This window comes from Schistocerca americana, chromosome 1, assembly GCF_021461395.2.
Source record: "Schistocerca americana isolate TAMUIC-IGC-003095 chromosome 1, iqSchAmer2.1, whole genome shotgun sequence".
NCBI lineage: Eukaryota > Metazoa > Arthropoda > Insecta > Orthoptera > Acrididae > Schistocerca > Schistocerca americana.
This window is the reverse complement of record NC_060119.1, coordinates 1,012,008,062-1,012,030,494: the sequence shown is the minus strand read 5'-3', so window position 1 is coordinate 1,012,030,494 and position 22,433 is coordinate 1,012,008,062. Positions and strand designations below refer to the sequence as shown.

Below are 22,433 nucleotides of genomic sequence, written 5' to 3'. Positions count from 1 at the left end.
CTATTATATTCATATCATAATACAACCTAGGCTACACATATGTAACTTATGAATTCTGACATGGTTATGTCACATTTTCTTGTACTTTAATTTATTTTATTATTTTTTATATTAGTTAATTATGTAAAAAAAAATTCTTCTACTGGACATATGATTGTATGCAGTGCATTTGATTGTTGTGTTGCATGACCTATTACAACTGTGTGGTAAGGATTTATGAATAATAGCGTTTACATATGTTCATTGCTATATTTGAATAAAACAGTGAAAACTATTAACAACAGTGTGACATAGGCAGAAGCATATTTGCTGTAATGTTACATATAGTTTTAATGATATACAATATGTCCTTTTGAGCCACTTACAAAGTTAACATAGATACCTGTCAATTTAACGTACGTTCTATATAATTTTTATAATAGTATATTTGTTCTACTCATTGTACAGGGGCCTGAAGATCGCATCAATGTAATGCCGAAAGGGGTAGCACATAAGAAGTTCATAAAATAAAATTCTACGATACACATGGCTGTTTGTAAATTATTGCATCAAGAAATAAGTTTAAACTGTCTAGGATTTGCTGACGACCTTGCTCTCTTGTCCAACTGTATTCAGGAAACCAAACAACAAGTTAACTCACTACAGGAAATAGACATAAAATTGGTCTTGGAATATCCTTTGAAAAAACAGTCATCATTTTAACTGACCCACCACTCATAAACAAAATTGCCATAGGAAACCAAGAAATAAAAATTGTAGATACATTTAAATATCTGTGAGAAATTATAAGATGCAACCTCAATGCAAAGCCAACATAGCATAACAGAATAAACAAGTTGACTAGAGCACAATATATCACCAAGAACGCCTACAATGAAAAGAGCCTGTCAATAACAACAAAATTAAAACACTACAAAGCAGCCACTCAACCCGAAATAACATACGCAAGTGAAACCATCTTCAAAACGACTAACACTGCACAAATAGACAAAATACTCAAAATAGAGAGAAGAATCATCAGAACGTGCATCAACAAATCGTACCAGAAAGATGGACACTGGAGAGTAGCTACAAATGAAACAATCTACAAGGAAATAGAACCAGTAATGAGTACAATCAGGAAGAAACGGATTTCATTTTTCGGACATCTGATAAGAACACTAGAGAACAGGATCATCAGGAGAATAATAAAAAATTGTGGAATAGTAAGTGCAACATTAAGTGGATTACAGAAATCAAGGAAGATATGAATGAGCTGCAGATTAAGTTGGAAGACCTAGGAAACAAAATTGACAAAATCAGGAAACTGACAGATAAACAAACCAGACTGCAAATGAGAATCAACAAACAGATAATAGGAAGGGTGATTTCTGATGAAGAAAGAAGGATGAGATCCGAGAGAATGAAGAAGTACTGGGCTGACGGGAAACTGAAAAATTCTTTGTATAAAGTTGGCTAGAGTTGTCAAATGAATGTCATAAAATGTAAATAATAATAAACCTGGGGCCATAAAAACCTGAATAACATTTCACTTACTAGATACATAATTCTCATGCTCTTTGCCTGGTAGTACTTTGGAGCTAGACTTAAGCAAACATCCCGCATTGCAGGCTTAAAGTGTTACAAGACACCATTCGTGGCACAGTGGATAGCACACTGGACTTGCATCCGGGAGGATGACAGTTCAGCCATCCTGATTTAGGTTTTCAGTGATTTCCCTAAATCGCTCCAGGCAAATGCCAGGAGGTTTCTTTGAAAGGAAAGACTGAATCTGCCTGAAGGAGGAGCCACTAGCTCCAAAGGCTTGCGTAATTACAACACTGTTTTATGTGTTGCCACTTGGTGAATAGTTTTTTTTATCTATACAATTAAATTATTTTAACAGTAAAGCAAGGAATTTAAGCTGCAGACCGCAATAAAAAAGGAGTAGTACTTCATTAGTAATGATTTCAGAGAGAAATGGTTTGGCGAACAGTGCATGGGAGTGACACCAGTCTTAACACCATTGTTGCAGTTTGAATATGTATAAGTCTCCTTTCATTAAGTCACTGTTAAAGCCAAAGTCCCCCACTGTGCAAAGAAAGTAGAAGAAGTAAGGATAATACTAAGAGCTGATATGAATTAATACGATCATATAAAATTGTTATTAGGGAAGGCAAGTGGAAAACAGGTCTATTGTAAGGGACCTGGGTAAGAGCAGTGCATCTGTAAACAAAATTTCTTATAAGACAGTGGTCAGACCAATTTTAGAATATTGTTTCACATTTACAGCCTGACAACAGATATCAAATGAATTCAGAGAAATATTGCAGGATGGGATAGTCTGCATGAAAGTGTAGTAGAAATGTTAGGGGAACGTAAGTGGGAATCCTTGAAAGAAAGATGGCATAGTTTTCATCAAACCCTGTTGGATAAATTTAGAGAACTTTTATTCGAGAGAGACTGTGCAGCCAACTTGCTGCCACCATCATATATTTCACATAGGGATCATGAGAATAATGTAAGGGCGATTAGGCCACATAAAGAGGCATATAGGCAGTAATTTTTTACTCTCTTAGTACGCAGATGGCTTAGGACAGGGAATAACTAATACTGGTAGCTACGATATATTCCTTGCAGTGAACTGTGTAGTGGCTTTTGCAGTGTAATGCAGGTATAGGAGGAAGGAAGATTTGTGTGGAAACTTGTTTAAGATCAAAAGAAGCAAACAATAGAAAATAATTTATGTGGAATGCAGTTCTGATTTTGCTGACTTAGATGGACATCATTATACCGGGTATTATTAAGTATAAATGCAGATATTTTTATTGGTGACTGATGACAGTGCACTGAACAACATTACATCAATATTTACTTCATTTGCAGATTAATAATTATAGCTATTATGAGTAGTATGTCTTTAGGTTGGTTAGTATCTCCAAGCACACAAGGCACTAGCAAGCCTTAATGTTTGTTTTCCCCAGGCAATAGGTGAAGTATTGAAATGTGGATGCAAATGGATTCTCTATATTGACAGGTGTAGTTCACTTAACGGTGCAATTACGACTGAGCAGAAAACATCAGGTAGTAAATTATGTGTCTGTTAGACACAGAGAAAAAACAATTAACACACTGAAATGGCTACATATTAAAGTACCAATGATGACAATATCTGTACGTATACCCCAAACACTCTCTATGTACATATGGTTTGTTCTCATCGTTTTCTCTTTTCAGCAAATTAAGCATAATTCAGAAGATAAAACAATACACTGGAAATTTGTTAAATCATTAGAAGCACCAAGAGTTGTTCATGCTCGTTGTACAGACATCATCTCAAAGGAAAATGTATTTGCACAAGTGACTGTGAGATTTCATACTCAGCAGGTAATGAAATTTTGATACCTAATGTTATCATGTGAAGGGTTAAAAATTTTATCTCAGATTCAGGTAACTGAATAACATTAAACTAACATTGTTTTGAAATACTGTGTGTGTAACATTTTCACCTCTAAGAGTTATAGTAGCTTTCAGAGACATTCAAGTAGTAATAGTGTTGTGGTCTTTGGTCTGGAGACTGGTTTGACGCAGCTCTCTGCATTAGTCCGTACTAAACCCTCTTCATTTCTGCATAACTAGTGCAACATACATGCATTTGAACCTGCTTACTGTAGTCAATCCTTAGTCACCTTCAACCATTTTTGTCTTGCACACTCCCTCCATTACCAAACTGAAGATTCCTTGATGCCTCAGGACACATTCTATCAACTGATCTGTACTTAGTACTTCAGTGAAATAGCTAGTTCTTGCAATATGACTGAATATTTGAGTAGTTGTTTGTGGGTAGCATTTCAGGTGCATTGTGGAACTTAAAATTTGTAGGAAAGATTGGGTTTATGGCTATTCTGATTATAAACACATAGTAAATAGAGTAAAATCTCAATGATCATTATAATGTTGATGCTCTTGATAAATGTTAAATGAGAATGCTTTATTTCAGTATGCTTATTTGGTGATACTAATACAATCACCTGTCATTTCATAGTATTTGATACAGAACCAATTTTAAAATTATAATCATCCTCAGGCGTACAACGTGCTGCTGGAGAAAGGCCTGCTCAGAAATATCAGTGGAGTACAGTATTTAACTTTACTTACCCACATTGCTCCTGCATGTTTTCTAATGCTGTCTGTCTATCTTTCAATTCATCATTCTTGATGCTGTTCTTGCCTTTTAAAACCCAGCAAAAATTTCCTTGGTTCGTCAACTTGCCTGGTTACATGTTCCACCTAACTCTATTTAATTTTCATTACAGTCATTGAGCTCAGAAGGCCGATAACCTACTAGCTTTAAATAATGCTCTCAAAGAAAGTGACAAAAAGGAATACCAAATGGATAATATTGTTGTTGACAAAGGCTTGATTAAGGGACTGCGAAATGGTTTTTGAATTGGGACATGGAACATCAGGTCCTTCATGACAGGAGAAATGGTAATGGAAATGTCATGTGGGTAGGGCCTCCTGTTGGGTAGACCGGTTGCGTGGTGCAAGTCTTTTCAGGTGATGCCACTTCGGCGACTTGCGTGTCGAACAGGAGGCATTAAATAATTGGAAGAGATGCTCAGTAACTACAAATGCATCGTGACAGTCCTCCAAGAATTCCCCAAGGGATCATGAAGATCAGTAATCAGTACACCCTCTTTAACAGCAATGAGTCACACACAGAATGGACCTCAGGAGTTGGTTTAGCTGTCCATGACAAAGTATGTACAGGTGTTAACCAAGTGGATGTCGAAATGTTACCGTTTATGTACAATAGTGTTAAATGCATCTCCATAAAAAATTTGTTCGTCAATTACCATTCACCATCAGAGGACACAGATGATGAGGCGAAAAACAACTTTTATGCAGAGTTGGAGAAAGTCATAGATAGATTACCAGAACATACAGCCCACCTAGTCTTGGAAGACTTCAGTGCACAAATTGGGAAGCAGGAGGAAAATTGGACGATTGTCAACCTAGATAGTCGACATGAGGAAAGCAATGAAAGTGGTGCTTGACTGAATAATTTTGCTGCCAATAGAAGAATGACCACTGGGAGTATGTATTTCCCTCGCAAGACGATACATAAAATCACATGTTTGCCAGACTAAAAACCAGACTGATCACATTTTGGTGGATTGGAATCACTGTGGGTGTGTTGAAGAAGTAAGGACATTTTGCAGGGCTGATATGAATTCTGACCATCTTCTAGTGATTCTGAAGTTGTGACTGAAATTATCCACCAAATCGTGAAAGAGAAATGAGGCAGTGGCTTGTCATGCCAAAGACATGCTTGCAAATGTACAAGTGGTATCAAGAAAAAGTCATGACTCGCCTATTGTCCAGGATCGCAGGTGGAGTTGAAGAGAAAAGGCGGTCACAAAGAGAGGGTGTCAATCAAACTGCAAGTGAGGAACTGGGACAGTAACCAAAGCCAATGGAAAAGCCATGGTTTGATGGTGATTGATGATGAGTATAAAGAGGTGGCGAAGATAGGACAACAAGAAGATTAGAATGGCTGAAGAATCCCACTGACAACACAAAGATAGCATATGCAAAGAAGACTAACAGACAGAATTATAAAACAGAAGAAATGAGAATATGGTAAACAGTTATTGAGACAAATTGAGGAGTCAAGGAAAGCAACCTGATCCTTCTTTCAGTGGACAAGATTCGTGAGAGGTGTTTATAGACAGCAAACTTTAATCCTAATGGATGAAGAAGAAAGCGTGGTTCCTTCAGTGGAGCAAGCACATGCCTTTGGAAAATATTTTGACAAAGTACTGAATCATGAAGATCAGGTAGAAACAAAAGAACTGGAGAGATTAGAAGGGACAGAAGAAGAAGTAGTTCTTGAGCCAACACTGGATGAGATAAAAACCATTCTGGAGGCCCTGGCATCATTGTGGAATAATTTTGGTACAGGGGAGGGAGGGGCGGAAACAGTAATAGAAGGTCTTAGACAGCTTATGGCCAAAATATGGTCAGCAGAGGAGATCATTGCAGATTGGAAAAAGGCAATGGTATGCCCAATTTTTAGAAAAGGCAGTGTCACAAAAGTGCATAATTATTGAGGGATCTCATTGCTTGAGATAGGATATAAAGTGTACACCATTCTGAGTTGCCTAAAACCATTGCTCGGTGGGACTGTGGCCGCATACCAGTGTGGATTTACCCCTGGATATTCAACCACCGACCACATCTTCATATTGAGACAAATGATGGAGAAGTTTTATGGATTTGATAAAGACCTGCACCTTATATTCCTTGATTTGTGGCAGGCATGTGATAGCATTAATCGGACTGCCCTCTGGAAGATCATGCAGGAGTTCAGCATACCAATGAAGTACATTAAGCTGATTGCAGCTTGTTACACCGGATCAAGTTGCCAAGTACACTTTGCAAATCAGTTGTTGGCACCCTTCACAGTTAAGAATGGGTTGAGACAGGGTGATCCTCTCTCACCAGTTCTGTTCAACATAGTGCTGGAGAAGGTGAGATGTGTAGTTGGCTGTGATAGGGTGGTGGAGATGGTTGGAAGTGATACAATCCTTACATTTGCAGATTGTGTGGTGATTGTGGGCGAAACTATGAATGAGGTGACAGCAGATACCTTTTGATTTATGCTAGAAGTGAGCAAACTAGGATTACTGGTCAGTGATGAGCAAACAAAGTATATGGTAGTCTCTCATCGAAAAAATGATATGGGCGCCATCAATATAGATGGTCACAATTTTGAAAGAGTTGATAAATTCAAGTACCTGTGGGCAGCAGTGTCAATAAAAGTGAGATAGAGAGAGAAATTTGACAAAGAATAATCTGATGTACTACAGTTTAAACCACTTATATAAGTCATGGGCCGTATCCCAGGAAAGCAAGATACTGCTATACATGTCACTAGTGCAACTGATTGTATTGTATGGTTGTGAGACATGGGCAAGTACACAGACAATGGAATGTGTGTTTGAGAGGAAGATTTTAAGGAAAATTTATGGCCCAGTATACAATGCAGAAACTGCAAGATGGGAAAGAAAAGCACAATCGGGATCTGTTTCAGTGGTTGAAGAAAGCTAATATTGGGAGAGTGATTGGAAGAAGAAGGCTACAGTGGACATGACATGTTCTACGAGCAGAGGGCGCTGTCCCTAACAGAGTATTTGTAAACCAGCCAACTGGTAAACACCCAAGAAGTTGTCCACGAACGATGTGGAGAGAGAGATCCTTAGCGACCCTGGAAGAAGCAGATTCAACAGCCAGCACTCAAGATTCCCAAGACAGACGTAAACCGGCAAACATATGTAATAAATTTCTGTGATGTTACAACTGTTTTGTCAGGATTCGTGGACTTGATGTGGTAATCATTTCATATGTTCTATGTGTGTTTTGTATTTGTGTATTTTTGTCTTCTGCCATGGGCCTAAATAGCCTGTGTATGTGCCATAAATGATGATGATAATGATGACAAGTCATAATTACTATCTAAGGTATTTCAATTCTGTCTTTGCAACTACAGTAGAGCGTCGATTATCTGAAGTAATTGGGGGACATGGGTGTTCGGAAAATTGGTTTGTTCGGATAATCAAACTGTACATGTATATTTGCCAAAAAGAAGTACTGTACAGTAAATTTATTCATAGAAACAGGCATATCTTTTAGTATTACAAAGTAACATACAAAGGCAACTTCAGTAGGAATATATAGTATGTGGCACAGTTTATTAAACAAAAATATATACATATTACATACGCATTTTGCATGAACAATACACACAGTATACAAAATTAATGTTTAAAAAAAATCCTTTATTTTGGTCTGTCTAAGCAAGCCTACACGCTTACGAGCAGCTAAGTCACGTACTTTTTTTCATTACAGATATCTGAAACTGGTCACTTTCATCTTGGGCTTCAAACCATTGCAAGGCAGTATCTAAACAAGTGAACGCCTCAGAAGCTGTTGGTATACTTTCATCTTCACTTTCTGGAGCACTTATTGATGAGATGCTGGCGGCATCATCTTTATCAGTGATGACGTTTACAGTCTCGCTGTCCTGCATGATTTGGTGTCCTGGATCTGCATCATTGATATTCATCCATTCATGAACTTCTTCTTCATCACATTCGTGGCAATCCATTTCTTTTAGCAGACCGAGAATTTCGGACTTATCATTCTGTTCGTCATTTTCAAACATACCTTGTGAATTTTCTTCTTGTGTCCAAAATTTTATTCCCGGCTTTCTTCAAATTCTCTTCCTTTACACTATTCCATGCTGCGCTGATCATGTAGGATGCGCCTTTCAAGTCAATATTCTTATGATTTCTTAAGAGACTTTCTTCTCCATCCTCTTCTCTTTCTAACAATAACTTACGCAACAATTCTTTCCTGTAATATCATTTGAAAGTCTCAATAATGCCTAGATCCATGAGCTGTAATAAGAAGGTTACCTTAGATGGAAGAAATATTACCTTTATGAACTCGTCTTTTTCATTTAAAATATCACATGACGGATGAGTTGATGCATTGTCAAGGAGAAGTAGTGTTTTCTCCCTCTTCCCATTCTTTAGCTGATGAGCTTTTACAGAGGGTACGAAAACGTCCAGAAACCACTTCATAAAAATCGTACTATCCATCCAGGCACTCTTTTGTGTGGTGTACACAACAGGCAAGGCTGAAATATTAACGTGCTTGAAAAAACACAGTTTTCTACTTTTACCAGTGACGAACATAGGCAGTCGGTGACTTCCAGTAGCATTAGCACAACCCAAAGCTGTAATACGGTCCTTGCTTGTTTTAGGACCATGTGCTGCAAATTCATGACGTGAAACAAGAGTTTTTCTCGGTGAAGCTTTCCAGTTAAGTCCAGTTTTGTCAGCATTTTCGAGAGCATAATCTTCTTCCCTTAATACGTCCCTTACTTTGACTTTGAAAGAATCAGCTGCTGAAGAATCAGCCGGCAGCTTTTCTCCCTGTATTTTAAGCTCACGAATGCCATGTCTTGACTTGAAGCGTTTTAACCAGCCCGTGCTCGCTTTAAAGTTCGAAGGCCCTCCAAGTTTTTTGTTGAACTGCATTGCCTTCTCACATAGAATGGGACCTGAGATAGGTTCTCCTTCCAATCTCTTTTATGTGAACCACTTGTAAACAGCATCATCTAGATCTGTGTTAGTGGCGAGCTTCATAGTTTTACGGCTTGTTGATCCATCAGTAGAATCAAGCATAGCTATAAAATTTGCTATGCTCGTCTTTTGTTTTTTTATATCCGTAATTGTCGACTTCCCCACCTTATACTCATTGGATAAAGTGGTTGCAGATTCACCTTCTTCCAACCTTTTAATAATCTCATACTTGTCCCTCATAGAAAGGACAACACGTTTACGTTTAAGCATTTTGTATCGTCAAGTTCACTTCTTCACGCAGCAGCACACAAGTGGTCGTAACAGAGAACAGAAGGTGACTGTTTGCACCGTGAGAAGCTCTTCTTGGGGGCGCGCAATCCTTCAAATTGCGCGGAGTGGCACACCTCAACTCTAAGCTGGAGCAGCTGTTGCTGTGAACAGCTTTGATACTGCCGCTACTTCTACTGCCAGTGCCAAGCCGACAGAAGTGTGCTGATTGTTGAAACACAGCGACTGGCGGCTTGGCCGGTCAGCAGCACCTTGTGAAGCCATTAGAAGCAATGTTCCGCCAGCGGTGGTCCAGTGCGGTGACTACTGTGGGAAACTTGGTTTGGGAGTGAGTGGGATGATGGATGCTATGGTGGGAGAGTAACAGGTCCGAGTGAGTACACAGTTCGGTTAAGCGGTCGTTCGGTTGACCGACGTTCGGATAATCGACGCTCTACTGTGCAAGAAAATGTGTATGTTTGTCATCAAAAGCATTTTGTTTTATTGAAATAAAACATCATCAGTGGTCTGTAATAAGAGGCATTTACAATTTGGCTTGGTTGCTAGATTGGAAAAAAATTAATACATGATTATAATGAATCAAAGCTTAAAAAATCTAAAGATACATGAGCAAGCAGAAAATATTATAAGAACTAAAACTGACAAAGACATTACTGGAAACAAAAGAATACATAGAAAAAAAACCAGAGAGAACTTATCGCCAAAAACAACATAGAATAGTTAAAATGAAACCAACAAACAAATTTAAAACACTTGTTGAAAACACACGAAACACAAAAACATAGGGTATACAGGGAGAAACAGAGACTTGTACAAAAAAATCCTCAGGCACTCAACATGAGATGCCAACCAAAACTCCAACACACACACACACACACACACACACACACACACACACATACACATATTATTTATGCCCGTACAACCAGCTACCTCAGACATATTGATGAAACAATAAAATTATGACAGTTGATAACACAACAAAAATATTTCGAATTCAGTCAACAATGCTATATATAAGAAGAACACTTAATCATGGTTTCATCTATTTCAGGAACACTGGCCATTATTCTCATGAATTATATAGAAATTATATTTGAAGATCTAATAACAAAGAAAAGCTACATCATTTATTGATACAGAAACATGGATGACATAATATGCATGTTAGATGAACCTTAAAACAAAATACAACTACACAAAGGCATAAATACCATTCACAAGAACATAAAGTTTACAGTAGAAGAAGAATAACAAGAAAACACACTCAACTTTCTACATATAATCCTAAGAAAAGACAATCACAGCCATACCTTTCAAATAGGAGGTGTGTTCAAAAAGTAAGATGACTTTATATTTTTATGAAAAACTATTCATCAATATTCATGTTGTCCCCTTCAAAGTAATCCCCCTCAGATACAATACAATTGTGCCAAAGCTTCTTCGAATTCTTGAAGCACTTGTCATAAGCACTTTTTGGTACAGTCTTGAGTACTTCCAGCGATGCAGTTTCTGTTTCCCAATCTTTGAAAGTCATTGTCCTTTCACAGGTCTCTTCAGTTTTGGGAACAGGAAAAAGTCGCAGGGGCCCATATCAGATGAATATGGTGGCTGAGACATGGTTGTCATGTTGTTTTTGGCCAAAAAACCTCTCACCAGCAACGATGAATGAACAGGTGCATTGTTGTGATGCAAAAGCCATGGGTTGTTTTTCCACAATTCCTGATGTCTTTTGCATATTGCTTCTCGCAAACGGCGCAAAACTTCAAAGTAATACTCCTGTTTGACCGCACGACCTCGACACAAAAATTCATGATGCTTTTGCCACAGTAACTTAAAAAAAAAAAAAAAGAAGCTGTGAACAAAACTTTGACATTTGAGATGCTTCCATTGGGACAACTAGGCTTTGGTTTCGATGTAATAACAGTAAACCCATGTTTCGTCACCAGTTATGACCCTTTTGAGCAACTTGGTTGTCATTGACGTCATTCGACAGCTCCTGAAGGATGCTCATGCAACGATTCTTCTGATCAAAATTGAGAAGATTTGGAGCAAACTTTGTTGACATATATCTCCTGCCCAAAACATAAAAATAAAAAAAATAAAAAAATTGCGTGACAAGAGCCATCCAATATCCCAACATCCCCAGCATCTTCTCTTATGATAATTTGACGATTTTCCAAAACAATTTTCTTCACAGCTTCGGTGTTATAATCTGTTGTTGATGTGCTAGGGTGTCCAGAACGAGGTTCATCAATGGCATCTTCTCAGCCATCTTCGAAGAGCTTGTACCACTTGTAAACATTTTTTGTTACTTGGAGCAGACTCACTGTATACCACTGTCAACATTTCAAGTGTTTTAGAGCACTTGATTAAATATTTCACACAAAATTTGATGCAAATTCTTTGCTCTATTTTTTATAATGATTGAAAATTTCTGAGCACACTAAAACATGTCTGACCTTGAAACTGTAAACATATGTTTGGGACATGTGTACCAGCATAACAAAATAAAGATCGATAATCGAATGTACGATACGTGTGCAATTTGAAAAGTCACCTTACTTTTTATACAGCCCTTGTATGCAGAAATTACACAACAGACACAACAATAAACACAGCCTCAAACCACCCGGAGAATCACAAAAAAGTGGCAGTCAGATACATGCTAAACAGACTTAATGAGAGTCTTCTAAACTCTTCTGATTACCAAAAAGAGCTAGCCACTACAAAACAAATAGCATTAAAAATTGGCAGAAAGAAGCACTAGCAGATAAATTTAACAGAAAAAAGGCTAACACATACACTGTCCAGTCACATTACTGTGACCATCTGTCAGAAGCATGAATAAGCACCTTTTGCAGCGTGGACTGGTGCGAGACTTACAGGAAGAGAGACTTTGAGGTTCTGGAAGGTACCAACAGGGACGTGAAGCCATGCTGACTCTAGCGCTGTGACCAGCTGTGCTAGGTTTTTCAGTTGAAGATCCAGAGCATGAACAGCACAGTCTCGGTGGTTCCACAGATTCACAATTGGGAGTTTGGTGGGCAGAGGCATACACAGAGTTGTAGAGCTATTCTAACTCGAGTACCGTGGCCAGCTGTGCTAGGTTTTTCAGTTAGAGATTCATGGCGCGAATAGCCTGATCAATGTGGTCCCATAGATTCTTGATTTGGTATAGATCCGGGGTGTTTTGTGGGCAGGGGTCGACGGCAAATTCATCCTCATGCTCTTTGAACCATGCATGTATGCTATATACTCTTTGACATGTACCTTCGCTGTCCTGGGTCCTTCTGATGATTCTTACAGGATGTTTGTTTTCAGATATTTCAAGCTGATTGAGCATAAAACATGATTCATCAGAAAGGACCCCCTGTCATCTCTCACTGGTCGTCCAGTTGCAGTACTGGCATACAGACGCCAGCTTTCGTCACCAGTGGCCAGCAGCAGGGATGGGTGCATGTGAACAGTTTACAAACTTAGCGGTGCCCAAGGTGCTTCCATCTTTAGCATGAAAGCCAGAGATTGTGCCATTTTGGACATCAGATAAATTGCTCCATTTCTGCATTATGACAACGAATGCACTATTTTCCATGTTCCCCAGACACACTCTATATACACTTCACTGCTAGTGCTGAGTGGTTATTGTATGTTGATGTCGAACCTATGGAGTGATCACATTAATGCTTGCATGCATCACAATCACAGGAAAATGGCTTGCAGTGACCTATCACTGTAAACTCACATACAAAATAAGTAATATATTTTAAAAAAGGACATATACATTGCCTACAAAACAAATAGCTGAATAAATACAGAAACACGTCTCTAAACTAAGACCACAACCAGACAAGATACAAACAATCTGGTATCTACCAATTGAATAGCAGGGACTGTGAAAAAATCTACATTGGGATGACTGACAGGGCATTTGACACAAGATATAAAAAGCACATCAGGGCATGGAAATACAGTACAAACCACTCAGTGTTTGCAGACAACCTTAAACAGGAAGACCATAGACCACGCACAATATAAAAAGATATGAAGATTCAGTAAAGACTGATGCCTCCCCCCCCCCCTTTTCAAGAAAACTCCCATTTACACAAAGCTTTAAAACACAGTAAACAGTTACTCAGTGACCAGATAAATAAGTGGAAACCAGACACTGTCTGAAATAATTGGAAAACGAAGAATCATGTAATAAAAAATAAATAAACCTGTTTCTTTCACACCCCTCACTCTCTCTCACTCTGCCTTTTTCCCTTCCATTTCACCTTTTGCTTCCCAACCCATCATGCCCCCTCCCCCCTCCCTCCTGTCTCCTCCCTCACCGTGACCTAATCACCCTTTGGATTTTCAACTCCATCATTACTCCATAATTTGAAATACCTTCATTAATTATAAAGCAACTATGGACAATATTTCTACATAAATGAATGTGTCAGAATTGTGTTTTGCTCTTCAGTTTATTACATGATTCATTTGTTTATGTTTATACAGAGTAACATAATTGAATGGCATAACACACACATGACGAAGTGCAGAGAAAGAGGGCATTTTTAGATAAAGGAAAAGCTAGCAGTAAACTTGACAATCCTACATATTTAAAATACATGAGACATATTTAGCCAGAAACATTGTGATGCAGCATTCAAGAAATGCATAGTTCCATAAAGCAAGGTGGGATTAGGTCAGAATCAACAGTGATAAACAAAGGAATACCTCAAAACTTGCAAGTAGACAATGTTTCTTGATGTGAGTGAAAACCAGGCATAAAACATTGTAAGTAAAATCGGCGTCTTTTATAACAAATAAACTGCAAAGCAAGCCAAATTGTAAATATATTTCATTGCAGATCACTTATAATGTTTTATTTCAGTAAAAACAAAATGTGTTTAGAGACAAAAATAAACATTTTCTTGTAGTTATAAAAATGGATTTGAAATACCTTCATTAATTATAAAGCAACTATGCACAATGTGACTACATAAATGAATGCATCAGAATAGTGTTTTGCTCTTCAGTTTGTTACATGATTCATTTGTTTATGTTTATTTGTTTATGCTAGCTAGAACGGCCATTTGAGGTATTAGGCCATACAATTTGTGAGAGTCATTAACTGAGAGCCTTTCTGGGCTGCAATAAAGCTCCTTGAAAGTATAAAACAGTCCGCAGCCTTAAAGCTGTCTATGGACTAACCAATTTTTCCCATGTTGGCTACAGATGTATGCTGATTGCTAAGATGAACAGTAGAGGTAATATGCAAGCATCCTCAGTGCCAACTCATCAAACGTAATTATAGAAATCTCGCCAAACTGTGAGTAAAAGTAAGGGCTAGGTTGAACTGTTAGTTATGAAAAATATGTGATGACACCCCAGTTCCAATAGGTTTCAGAAAGTAATTAATTATTTGATAGTTTCCCCATAGGCCATGAAATACATTGAATTTGTTGAAATATTTTATGTTACTGTAGCAGTATTTTGAATTTTTGCTCATTGAAGATCTAGAATAGTAAACTGAGCTGCCGTAGCCCTTTTCAGCAAGTAAATGTTTATATTTAAAAACAATAATTTTTCTTTGTGGTGTACTGTAGTTACTTTTCTTTAATAAGCACAGGAGGCAAAAGATTAGTCACCCCAGGAGACATCATGCTAATACTGTTTAATACCACCTCTAGCCATGGCAAAGCATCAATTAAGTGAGAAATAGACTCTACAAGTTTCTTCAGCTGTTCAGTATGTAGCTGATGCCAACCTTTGATTATTAGGTCCCATTGAGCTACCAAATTGTGGGTTTGTTGATTGCTACATTTAGGTGAGGTAGGATTTGCCAGTGTTTGTGAAACCAGGAAAGTATATCTGCAGCCCTTTGAAGATGGCTGTCATCATCTTGGGAGATGGAAGTGTCTACAGCATACTTATCATAAAGATGTGGAGGAAAGGATAATACTTAGTCATAGAAGATGTAGAAATAGACACTCCCTTTTGTTCATGGTAACCGGAATGAGTGGGTACATGTCATGGTAAAAAAACACTCCTTAAAATATCACAGAATCACCCTCCTTACACTGTGGGCTAAATGGCTCTTTGGGCCATTGGTATACTTCGAGTCATGCATAGTTTGAAAAGAAACAAATTGCAACTCGTTGGACACGCCACTTGTCTCACAGTAGTGGGGTAACAGGGACAAACCTTATTGATTTATGATCCCCTCCCCTTGTTCTGCTATGTGGTTTATGACCTCTTGGGGGTTGATTTATGACCTGCTGGGGATAATCTATCCTTCTGAGAACCCTCCCCATCCCACCCCTTCCCCTCCTCCTTCGCCTATCCCTCTGGAAACCTCCAATCCTCCCCCCTCCCCCTTGCTGATACAAGTACACTTTCAGGCCTGAGTTATTTGAATAGTCCCCTCCCACTCTATCAGTTTGACTGACTAATTAATTAAATCAATCAATTAATTAACCCCTCCCACCCACCACCTGGAAATCGACAGGTCTCTGCTGGACAGGAGGGATCTCACAACAGGAAAATTCAAGTTACAGGAAAGGATGTACTGTTTATTTATAAAATTCAGTTTGCAGAGGGTGGGATCTGTGTTGCTCATCATTCTCTGCTGTTTGGGAAGATGCAGGTCTTGTAAAATACATTGAAAAGAAGTAACTAAATAGATGACGTGTTTTAATTCAAATTGTGGGAGTACCATCATGAAACACTCGCTGCAGGTAATTACACTGTTAAAAACCTTTCGATTATGAGGCACACGCCATACGCCGTCTACCAGGCTGCACCACGTGCCAGCTGCATGGCATATTCCTGCATGCCCAGGCCCAGCGACCATCATCTGCTGCTGCATAGCCAGCCGACTCGTGCAGCGTGCGGACCGGAAGTCGCATTAATCCCCCAAACAAAAGCTTCAGGCAGTGGCAACACTTGCTCTCCCTCTCTCCTTCTCTCTCTCTCAAGTGGATGCTTCCTGTTTGTGTACACCATCATATGCAAGCACACACAGAGAAAGATGTCTCCCCCACTCCTCCTCCCTTTCATTCCCCTCGTCACTCATGCAGACCTGGTGTTGGTAGTCGGTACATCCCTTTGTTCTCACACAGTACGGTGTCTGCATTGTAAGCCTCACTGAAGAAATGCGGCTTTATGTACCACTGTGAGCAATTGCCTTTTGCGAGGTATCACCCAAATGTTCATTGCATGCAGTTCTCTTCCCATTGTTTGCTTGGAAACTGGTTGGGATGAGTCTGCATTCCCTGACAGCAGGAACTCCTGTCAAGTTTGAAACCGCTGACAACTTGAGTCACAGACAGGCATAACAAAAAGACTGCTAAACTAATAAGCTTTCAGCCAAAAGGCCTTCTTCTGAGGTAGACAACTTTTTCACTCATGACCACTGTTTCTGGCTGCCTCGGTGGCCAGAGACAGTGATCATATGTGTGTGATTTGTGTTTGTATGAATGTGTGTTTTCTTCCTCAGAAGAAGGCCTTTTGGCCAAAAGTTCACTTGTTTAGCAATCTTTTTGTAACTTCTTCACTACATGGTGAGAAGCAATCTATAGTTTTAATAATGTTGTCATTATTTCATACTGGATTTTCCATTGTTTGATTAAATCAATGACATGGGGTGGTACTCACCTCCAGTCCCAACAGTCTAGGGTCTTCTAGTGACCACTGTTTGTACGCTGTGTTATATGGCTGCAAGTGGTACACCATTCCTTGCAGACATGTTGGACAGCCCCTGCTGATACACCAACAAATTAGGCAACTTCATTCATGATGTGGTTACGAGCACTTCCAAACACATAGCTCTTTTATATCATTCTCTCATTTCTTGATGTCGAACCAACTTAACTGCACTAATTCCGCACAACAGGCTGGCTCATACACACCCTCTTCAGCACCATGATTTACATTGGTGATGGTGGGTTACATGACTGCCTGGTACCAGTTCTACACTGTCTACAGCAATATTAAATGACCAGTATGCTCTTTTAAGGGGGACGATTAATATTCTGTCGACTGAGCTTCTATTACATTTGCACAATGCACAAGAACAGGACTGCACACATGAGAACATAAGATGTGAAACTTGCATTCCAGACAATTTCTAACATAGAAAGTGTGATGAAACAGGTATAGTGTATGGACTGATCTGCCCAGAAATGCAAAGCAGTTAGCTACATGATTAGAATTACAGGTAGGAATTGATATGAATATTATTTGGGAAGAAGATTTTTAGTTTGTGGGGATTGTAAAGTTGTACCATGTTTCCAAATGGGCAAATTAACACAACCTTTGTCTGTGATTCTGTACAAACCAGAGTTTTGAATGAACCTATTAACTCAGTGCCATTATTCATCTTCTGGAACAGATTTTTAAATAATTTATTTGTTCTGTCACTTTTTCATTTGTCTTCTGTTGTAATATTCATTATTTTCTGAGCACCTAATTGTGTTCTGACCATGGGAGTAACCCCTGGATTTGGGAAACTAATTTCCATGTAAATTGTGTTCCCCAGATTCTCACCTGTAATGAAAGTCTCTCCCCAGAGTTTCATTTATGACTTTCTTCTCACTTTGCTTGTTTACCCAGGATTTTTTTTGTCTGTTTCTCTGTAAGAAACTTCAGTTTTTTTCCAAAGTACTCCTTGTACCTTTACGAGCAATGTGGAAACTTTGTTTCTGGACACCTCATTTTGTCCTGTGAATTTATTCATATCTGAAGCAGTTGTGACTCATTTTTTCAGAACATTAATAATATTTCCCGAGGCCATGTAGCTTTACTGTAAGATTAAATGATGATGGCGTCATCTTGGGTAAAATATTCCGGAGGTAAAATAGTCCCCCATTTGGATTTCCAGGCGGGGACTACTCAAGAGGATGTCGTTATCAGCAGAAAGAAAACTGGCGTTCTACGGGTCGGAGCGTGGAATGTCAGATGCCTTAATCAGGCAGGTAGATTAGAAAATTTAAAAAGGGAAATTGATAGGTTAAAGTTAGACATAGTGGGAATTAGTGAAGTTCGGTGGCAGGAGGAACAAGACTTTTGGTCAGGTGAATACGGGGTTATAAATACAAAAGCAAATAGGGGTATTGGAGGAATAGGCTTAATAATGAATAAAAAAATAGGAGTGCGGGTAAGCTACTACAAACAGCATAGTGAACACATTATTGTGGCCAAGATAGTCACGAAGCCCACGCCTACTGCAGTAGTACAAGTTTATATGCCAACTAGCTCTGCAGATGATGAAGAAATTGATGAAATGTATGATGAGATAAAAGAAATTGTTCAGGTAGTGAAGGGAGACAAAAATTTAATAGTCATGGGTGACTGGAATTCGACAGTAGGAAAAGGAAGAGAAGGAAACATAGTAGGTGAATATGGATTGGGGCTAAGAAATGAAAGAGGAAGCCGCCTGGTAGAATTTTGCACAGAGCATGACTTAACTTGGTTCAAGAATCATGAAAGAAGGTTGTATACATGGAAGAACCCTGGAGATACTAAAAGGTATCAGATAGATTATATAATGGTAAGACAGAGGTTTAGGAACCAGGTTTTAAATTGTAAGGCATTTCCAGGGGCAGATGTGGACTCTGACCACAATCTATTCGTTATGAACTGTAGATTGAAACTGATGAAACTGCAAAAAGGTGAGAATTTAAGGAGATGGGACCTGGATAAACTGAAAGAACCAGAGGTTGTACAGAGTTTCAGGGAGAGCATAAGGGAACAAGTGACAGGAATGGGGGAAAGAAATATAGTAGAAGAAGAATGGGTAACTTCGAGGAATGAAATAGTGAAGGCAGCAGAGGATCCAGTAGGTAAAAAGACGAGGGCTAGTAGAAACCCTTGGTTAACAGAAGAGATACTGAATTTAATTGATGAAAGGAGAAATTACAAAAATGCAGTAATTGAAGCAGGCAAAAAGGAATACAAACGTCTCAAAAATGATATCGACAGGAAGTGCAAAATGGCTAAGCAGGGATGGCTAGAGGACAAATGTAAGGATGTAGAGGCTTATCTCATGAGGGGTAAGATAGATACTGTCTACAGGAAAATTAAAGACACTTTTGGAGAAAGGAGAACCACTTGCATGAATATAGAGGGTCTATACAGGGGCGATGTTCTTGATGACAATATTATGGAAATGGAAGAGGAGTAGATGAAGATGAAATGGGAATTATGATACTGCGTGAAGAGTTTGACAGAGCACTGAAAGACCTGAGTCGAAACAAGGCCCCGGGAGTAGACAACATTCCATTAGAACTACTGACAGCCTTGGGAGAGCCAGTCCTGACAAAACTCTACCATCTGGTGAGCAAGATGTATGAGACAGGCGAAACTCCCTCAGACTTAAAGAAGAATATAATAATTCCAATCCCAAAGAAAGCAGGTGTTGACAGATGTGAAAATTACCGAACTATCAGTTTAATAAGTCACGGCTGCAAAATACTAACGCGAATTCTTTACAGACGAATGGAAACACTGGTAGAAGCCGACCTCGGGGAAGATCAGTTTGGATTCTGTAGAAATGTTGGAACACGTGAGGCAATACTGACCTTACGACTTATCTTAGAAGAAAGATTAAGGAAAGGCAAACCTACGTTTCTAGCATTTGTAGACTTAGAAAAAGCTTTTGACAATGTTGTCTGGAATACTCTCTTTCAAATTCTAAAGGTGGCAGGGGTAAAATACAGGGAGGGAAAGGCTATTTACAATTTGTACAGAAATCAGATGGCAGTTATAAGAGTTGAGGGGCATGAAAGGGAAGCAGTGGTTGGGAAGGGAGTGAGACAGGGTTGTAGCCTCTCCCCAATGTTATTCAATCTGAATATTGAGCAAGCTGTGAAGGAAACAAAAGAAAAATTCAGAGTAGGTATTAAAATCCATGGAGAAGAAATAAAAACTTTGAGTTTCACTGATGACATTGTAATTCTGCCAGAGACAGCAAAGGACTTGAAGAACAGTTGAACGGAATGGACAGTGTCTTGAAGGGAGGGTATAAGATGAACATCAACAAAAGCAAAACGAGGATAATGGAATGTATTCGAATTAAGTCAGGTGATGCTGCGGGAATTAGAATTGTCGTTTCTGAAAGTATTTGTGTGGAGTGTAGCTATGTATGGAAGTGAAACATGAAAGATAAATAATTTAGACAAGAAGAGAATAGAAGCTTTCGAAATGTGGTGCTACAGAAGAATGCTGAAGATTAGATGGGTAGATGACATAACTAATGATGAGGTATTGAATAGAATTGGGGAGAAGAGGAGTTTGTGGCACAAGTTGACTAGAAGAAGGGATCGGTTGGTAGGACATGTTCTGAGGCATCAAGGGATCACCAATTTAGTACTGGAAGGCAGCGTGGAGGGTAAAAATCGTAGAGGGAGACCAAGAGATGCACTAAGCAGATTCTGAAGGATGTAGGTTGCAGTAGGTACTGGGAGATGAAGGAGCTTGCACAGGATAGAGTAGCATGGAGAGCTGCATCAAACCAGTCTCAGGACTGAAGACCACAACAACAACAACAACAATATTTTTAGAAGCAGCTCTCCGAAGAGTGGCTGATGATTTGCCACTTTTTTATTTTATTTATTTATTTATTTATTTTTTAATTTTTTTACAATAATTTTGGCAACCTGTTATGTATACTGTGTCATTTAATTAAAGATAAACTATTTTTCTTTAGATCCTGGCAGTATATGATCGTTTCGGCCGCCTGATGCATGGAAGTGAAATTTTAGCAAAAGATGTATTGGAGTATGTTGTCTTCGAAAAACATATGGCTAATCAGTATGGCATTTGGCGAATTCATGATAAAATCATACCAGATTGGATGCCCCCAAGAGAACCAATGGAAAAAACTTACGTAAAGACTGAAGAGCCACCAGTTGAAACCCAAGTGCAGACTGTTCCTGAAAACAAGGCACAAGAAACAGTTTCAAATGTATGATCTTTGTTTATTGTCCAATTGTATTGTGTGTACTTATGCAGTGTTTTATAAACTGTCTGTGAATATTTGAAGAAAAAAAATGAATTTGTGTAAGTGAATAAACAAATTTATTTGGATGTTTCTGACTTATGGTATGAAATAGGTGCGCTTTTTAAAAATTTGGAATATTGTTATCATACAGCTTACAGTGATTGTGTGAGTAATGTGCCCCCTACTGGAAGACACTTAAGTGTTTTTCTCTGAACAATGATTTGATCCATGACATGCCTTAATGAGGCAACAGGGGACATTATTATTTCAGTGTCCTGTCTTTTATCAGTACAGAGGGAAACTACCAGATGGATTTATTCATTGAATATCATATTTAATGGAGGACATTATGACATGTGGTATCTCATTTGTGATGTTAATTATTGTGGTTTCACTTAAGGTAAGGTCACGATCAGTTCCTTCCCCCATAAACTTCCAGCTGAACAAGTGTTTTATCTTTAAGGACTTCAAGGTGGTAGTATATCAACATCCAACCTTTGTCACATATAGTAACTTACTAAAATAGTCCTCAATATGATGTGTAACAGTCCCCACAGCAAGTGCACCAACTGACTCTCCACTGTTTTATATGTGGAATGGGGTATTTAGTATCCTTGTGTTGCAGCATGTATCCTGTCTCCAACTAGTCAGTCAGATACCAGATCACAGCATTATGTTTGTGCCATAGTTTAGTTTATGATTTTGTGCTGTTGTTCCCTGCTCTTCATGCCTGTACCTTGCACACTTAAATAACATCTTCAAAAGTCAGCTAAAGTGGAAAGCAATACAAAAAGAGTGGCCTTTCTTGAGAAGAGTAACCTCAGTATTGCCTATTGCAAACCATTGACCTCCCAGTCCAGCTGCTGTCCATCTGTTTTATTGTCTATGATGTAGAGTGGAATATTTCACTGATGATCACAACAGTGTTAAATTAATCTTTTCAGAATGCTAATATAATATTATTAGACAGACAAGGATTTTTTTACCTATCCAATTATACTGTGTGTATGTTTTCAGAA

General features: G+C 38.6%; 1 protein-coding gene across 1 annotated transcript in view; it reads left to right on the top strand.

The window, feature by feature from the left end:
* Positions 1-21,500, top strand: part of LOC124616218 (probable 39S ribosomal protein L45, mitochondrial) — a 101,715-nt gene extending 80,215 nt beyond the window's left edge. Inside the window, exons 7-8 of the mRNA XM_047144523.1 lie at positions 3,217-3,366; positions 21,121-21,500. Of these exons, the coding sequence (XP_047000479.1) occupies positions 3,217-3,366; positions 21,121-21,384 (414 nt within the window). The 3' untranslated portion in view covers positions 21,385-21,500. The remainder of the gene's footprint in view (positions 1-3,216; positions 3,367-21,120) is intronic.
* The last annotated feature ends 933 nt before the right edge of the window (positions 21,501-22,433 follow it).